The 6,231-nt window shown below is 34.9% G+C and overlaps 1 protein-coding gene across 6 annotated transcripts in view; it reads left to right on the top strand.

The window, feature by feature from the left end:
- The window catches only part of SOX5 (SRY-box transcription factor 5), a 957,215-nt gene that overhangs the window by 744,757 nt on the left and 206,227 nt on the right, over nucleotides 1-6,231 (top strand). For all 6 annotated transcript variants that reach the window (XM_040642245.1, XM_040642242.1, XM_040642244.1 and 3 more), the window contains one exon: nucleotides 1,963-2,049. In XM_040642245.1, the coding sequence (XP_040498179.1) occupies nucleotides 1,963-2,049 (87 nt within the window). The remainder of the gene's footprint in view (nucleotides 1-1,962; nucleotides 2,050-6,231) is intronic.

Raw genomic sequence — 6,231 nt, 5'->3', positions numbered from 1 at the left:
AAGGTTTGTTAGCTTTTAATGACTGACAGTACTCTATTGCAAATACCGTATTGGCTGTGCCCTGTTTACATGCTACTCAAGAATTTTTGTGGAGTGCTGGAAAAAAGAAACAGTGGTGTTTGTTTGACCTACTCTGATAAGGTTTAAAAAATGATTTTGCTCATGGAGTGTTTATTGGGAATGTAGTAACATTGGAAATCCGTGCAGAAGTATTTTAAAGTTACTTTGAAAGCCTCAATGAACAGAAATATTGATTACGGTGAGAAGAGATTTAAGCGATTTTATTACTCAGAATTGTCATTACCATTTTCAAAACAACTATAGTACAGAAAGAGGTATATTTTAAGAAAAGGTAAAAGTAATTTCTTAGGATCGGTCTTCCTTAAAATGTAAGAAATGGAGATATCTTGTTACAAAGGAAAAAAAATACATCTTACACATTCCATAGTAAATTCCATAGTAAATGTGTACACAGTAATTGTGGTAGGTGCGTGTGTGCGTGTGTGTGTGTATGTATATATACACATACAACATATGTATAGACTATAGACTGTGTAAAGCAGTGATCATTCAGAGCTTTTCACCATTTTCTTTTCCAGAAGTTTTTGACATCTGAAAAAACAAACAAAAAAAAAGCATTCCGTATTGTTATGGTTTTTCCAAGGAAATTTCACCTCCACTTTGTCGAAAACTCCACACAGACTTTGTGACTCTGACAGCCAATGGCTGTAAGACAGAGACCTGAGAGAAGTAGATAGCATTAGCCAAAGATGATGATGATGCCTTAAAACGCATTTTACTGTGGGGAAAACAAACCAGTTTCTAATAATCTTATGGTCTCTAGGCCAGACGGTCCCTTTGATAAGTTAACATGTACTCCCTTTATGCTCCTAGTAGGGGGTAAACAAATGTCTGAACAAACACAAATACACATAAACACCAATGTGGAGAATGGCAGTGTATGTCTTAGATCCAGATAATAAGTGTGGGTATTGTTATTTAGATGGAGCATACTGGGACACTTATCTTTTAGTACACTCCATTTTCTAACTGAATGCAGTGCTAATCGTGGGATTGAAAGCCATTGTAATTGTGTACCCATCTAAATGCTGACAAGAATATACAATTACATTGTTTGGAATTGAGTTTAATGTTTGGGAGTTTTATTAGCATTTATGTTTACTTATACATTAAAATTCAACACAAAAGAAGAGGTCAAAAAACATGTGTTATAGAGAAACAAATATCAGACTAAAGCATAACCTTCTTCTTTAAAATATATGTGCCCTGTCTCAATACTGGGCATTTTAAAAGAATGTGAGACAAATCTGAAATAAGCAAATAATAGGTTTCCATTATAGGCATTACTCACTTTTCTAGATTTTGCAATCTTTGTAAAGCTTCTTTTATACCAACTTTTTTTTTTTTTTTTTTTTTTTTTTTTAGTGTTCACGGTACTGGCAAATCTTTCCACAGTGTGCTTACCACCATACGATGTTAAACACATATTATAAAGTGGATGTAATTGTAAACACACAGAGGGATATAATTACATGTAGCAGATTTAAGAGCTAATTCTTTGCCTTTTTTTTGCTCTGCATTTTATCAACATAATTATTTTTTGACTGCAGACTAACACCCCGAAATTGACAAGCATCTATTATAGCAGGAATTTGTTCACCAAATTGAAAAACAATGAACTGCAGGTTTATATGTACCCATTGTCATAAAGAATTAGTACAGCTTTGTTCCGCAAGAGGAAAAAGCTAATGATTTTGAAACAGCAGGTGACAAAACACATTCTTTTTTTCCCCCCCTGTTATCAGTTCGTTGATGAAGTCATTATGAACTGGGGCCCGGATAGGGATGGCCTTATTTTTAGCAGATAGACTTTTAATGAGCTGCACTGTAAAGATAGTCATGTTGATTTGCTTACGTTTTTTTTTTTTTTTCTTTACTTAGAAACCCCCAGTATTGAAAAGCTACTCTCAAAGGACTGGAAAGACAAACTTCTTGCAATGGGATCAGGGAACTTCGGTGAAATAAAAGGTAATATATTTGTAATTATTTTGATCCAAAATGTATGAAAATGAAGTTTATATTTTGAAATATAATGGTGATACAGTGCTTCTCCCCCCATCCCCTCCTGCCTCATACATTCTCTGTCTTTGGTGTTTCTTCTTTCTAGCTTGAAAGTGGATGTATCAGGGTTCTTATTTTCTCTTTGTTTGTGCCTTATCAGAGAAATGGAATGCCATTTTAACAGAATAACCCCACTGTATCTTCAAAAGGCTTTGGTTTTCATCATTTAAAAAAAAATTAAATGATTTACCTTGTAAGTAGGGATGTATTTATATCAGGGTTAAAAACTGCCTATTATGAGATGGTTTTATACATTCTACATATTAGAAGTGTGGGTGTACATAACCTACATTTAAAACCAGAAATGACGAATGGAGAAAGCTGAGTAAAAGGTTGTTTTTTACTAACAAGAGCAACATTTTTGGTTTGGTTTTATTTGAATCGGACATTACATACAACTAAAAGAAAAAGTCTATATGGACTTCATGGTACTGAATATTCATATCTTAATTAACTTTTACTAATAACAGTGAGAGAGGGCTGAATTTCTCATATAAAAATAGAATCAAATGGTCATTTCAGTTAATTTTAAAGTGTCTTTTCTCAAAGCGAAGTAGGCAATCTCTGGTTTTCTATTTGTTGCCAATAGTACACTTAGATTCTGAGTTCTAAAGTATTAATTTTGAGAAAAAAATACTTATTCATCAATATTAAAATATTTAGTTATGTATTACTCTATATTTTTTGGTAGAAGCTGAATATATTTAAAATATCACCAGATTTATATTAATATACATGTAGAAATACGTGTATAAATAACTTTCTTGCATATGTATGTATGTGCACGTGTTTTCCCAAGGGAAAAGGCAACCGTCTTTCTTACGGCTCTACTACGTTGGAGCATCCTGCAGAAAGGCAGGACACTAGCATCTCAGCATTTGGAAACTTCCAGAAAATGCTGGACTGAATATTTCACTTTTCATCCATTCTATTTGAAGTTTATATATATTCAGGTTATGATTAAGTATACCTTGGTGATGAGAGAATGAATGGGTGCTAATCAACACATTCAGTAACCAAAATCTATAATGGAATCAAATTCAAACAGATAATAATTTATATGCCTTAAAGACCTTGAAGACCAAGTTTAAAGAGAACAGAGAAATTTCTCTTCCGAGGCAGCAGATCCTTTATATTATTATGTTGGATTTTTAACCCATTTGCACCCGAGATAGAGGATGTGTTCTCTCCAAGGTTCTTTATTCTCCTCTGACCTGGGTGATAACTGAGAGTAGAGCAGAGAAGACCGCCTGTTCCAAGCCTTGTGATCTCATTCCATTGGAGGACAAACATTTTTCCCTCCCTCGTTTTCTTCACAAGTCAGACTTAAAAGCAGCCACAGCAGTGATGATAAGCTTGGAGGAAAGCAGCTCCGCTCTCTTTCAGGCTTGCCCGTGGGGTTAGTTCAGGAAGCTGTAGTACAGTCAAAAGAAGTTCCGTCTTTAATTTTGAGTTTTTTAAGCTTCACATTCAGAGCCTAAGTTTGGTTATTGTCCTCTGGTTCTGTTCAAAAAGCTGTTTTCTGATGCATTTAAAAAGCAACTGTGGATCTTTCTTCTGTTGGAGGCATGGTTATTAGGTGCTTGGATAGGTTTGGCAGAAAACTGGGAAAATAACCCGGGCTTACTTTTCTTACTGACTGCCCGTGACAGTTGCAATTACTCTCCATTGTTCATAGGTGGCTAGAAAGTGGAAAGGATACAATAGTGTGTAGCCCTCTGGGGGTAAATAAATTTGACTTAATGGTTCTTGGGGGGTCAGACACTATGATTATGCCATGCCCAGGAATGCGGTTTGCATGCCACCTCAGAAGAAGTTATGTGAGAACAATGGCTTAGCTGTTTGGCAGCCTTATTTTTTTTTAATGAAGCAAATAAAGGTGTAAGTCTTGTGTATGTGCACACTGTTTTGGGTAGAGATAGGGAAGAATAAGTGTGAGCTTTTTTTAATCTGGAAATATGAACTTATTCAACTATTAGATGATTAATGATAATTTAGAATGATATATTTAATAGACGCTCTGCATATGTTAGCACATTTACAGCCTTTACAGTATTTACCAAGTCTTGTCTATCGAAACTTTTTCTCCTCTGTTTTCTACAGGTCAGTTTTCATTTAACTTTTAATTGGTTCCAGAAAACATGTGAGTGAATGAGTGTGTGCGTGTGTGTGTGTGTGCGTGTGTGCGTCTTGAATATCTAAAACTATAGCCAAGTGAGAACAGAGCTCAGTTCCTAAGCGCTGGCCTCAAGTTGCTGCACGTGAATTAATTTTGGGGCATTTGGACAAAGGTTAATATTACAGCTTGGCAAAGTTCAAAGAAGTGTTTCTTGGTATTACTGTTTAAAAAGTTAAAATGATAAACTTTTAAAAATAGGGGAAATAAATAGCATTTGGCTTGGATATTTTAGCTATCCATAAATAGTTGTTATACCCACTTAAAGTCAATCTCATTTTTCAAGAAACAATGTGGGTTAGTAAAGGTCACCCACTTCTGAGAGCATAAAATTATTTTTCATGTTAGATTATTTTACCTGTTGGAACTGATACCATTTTATGGTCTGGTACTTTGGAAATATGAAGTAATTAGGTTTTAAAGTTACATTCGAAACAACCCTCTAAAAAATATACAGAACGGACACTAGATCCAGTTTTGCAGAACGAAATGGTTTGACTGAAAAGCTTGGCCAACAGTCAATGATATGTGTATCCACTGATTAGCTGCCTGAAGAAATTATTTATTTCTTCTTCTCCAGTCAGCTATCTCGTGCAACTGGTCAGCTTAGAGAGTTTTTTGTTGTTATCTATAGCAGGAGCACTGAGTAACGGTTGTGTGAAAGGTGAAGAAATACCTCTTAGAGCCTCATAGTTACTGAGAGGGGACAGAACATTGCCTGCACTCCCGTTGGCAGCCGGGACTGTCACACGTTGTTTTAGCTAGCATGAAATTCCATTACACCGAAGGTCACTGCATTGGCACTTCACCTGAGCACAGTATCTGGGGATCCGTGGCAGCTTTGACTCATCTAAACAGATCATTTGCTTTTCAATAAGTCATTGCAGAACTCGTATTTTACGGACTTAATTTTTTTTTTTTTTTTTTGTAGAATTAGAAAAGCAGGGCGTTGTCTGAGAGGTTTTCTGTCTAGGTCCCTCAGATAAGCCCAAATCAGTTTCTCCACCTGCCTTGTATAAAGAATTCTTCAGAGCCTGGTTTCTTTCCCATTGGTATCCCTGGTAGACCCTTTCTCACCCTGCTCAGAATGCATTAATTTAGGCCAGAAAAGTGTTGTATCTGGTATTAAGAAAAATGCCAGCTGCAGTTGGTATAATAAAAAATTGGCTCTTTTGAAAGCTATAATTTTGTTCTTTCTAGAAGATGGAACATAAAGGCAAACACCCGACAGCTCTAGAATGCCAGTAATAGATTCAAGGAAATAACCTATTCAGTGATACTTTGGCCTCTTAGAACTCATGATAAATACATGCTATTTAGATTCAACATGTGGGTTAAAGTGGATCCTCTGTTAGGTGACATAACATTTTGAGATAAAAGAGATATGTGGATTCAGTATGTGGCTTGAAAGAGATAATTCTGTTTAAATAATATTAGACAATTTGTAAACAAGCAGACATGGAATAAGAATCAGATCCCATGTAATAAATTGAGTAAGGGATCCTTAGAATTTTTAAATTTAAAACATGGAAACTAAAATCCCAGTTTAGATATGTAAGGCTTTTTATTACCTCGAAAGTTGTTTTTAACCCTTTCTTTTAAAATAAAAAAAAAACTATTTAAGAATCACATGCTTTGCTAATAATAACTTTGTGACTTATTTCATTTGTACATTAGCCTAAAAGATATGTCTGCACATTTTTATAAAGGGGTTGAAAATGTTGATTATTTTTTGAGGGAACTGTTGCATCTGAAATTTGTTCAATGCAAGAGTTCAATGGAAGTGAAGAAGGTACAAAACATATAGCCATTTACTTCTAGATAAAGTGATGCTTAATGTTTTTAATCTACTAAGCTTGTCTTATAGTTCCTCTGTAATTGCTTATGAGTAATGTGTTCACTTTTTTAAAAAA

This window comes from Ursus maritimus, unplaced genomic scaffold (assembly GCF_017311325.1).
Source record: "Ursus maritimus isolate PB19 unplaced genomic scaffold, ASM1731132v1 scaffold_26, whole genome shotgun sequence".
In the NCBI taxonomy this organism is placed as follows: Eukaryota; Metazoa; Chordata; class Mammalia; order Carnivora; family Ursidae; genus Ursus; species Ursus maritimus.
The sequence above is the reverse complement of the archived record's forward strand: the minus strand, read 5'-3'. Positions and strand labels throughout refer to the sequence as shown.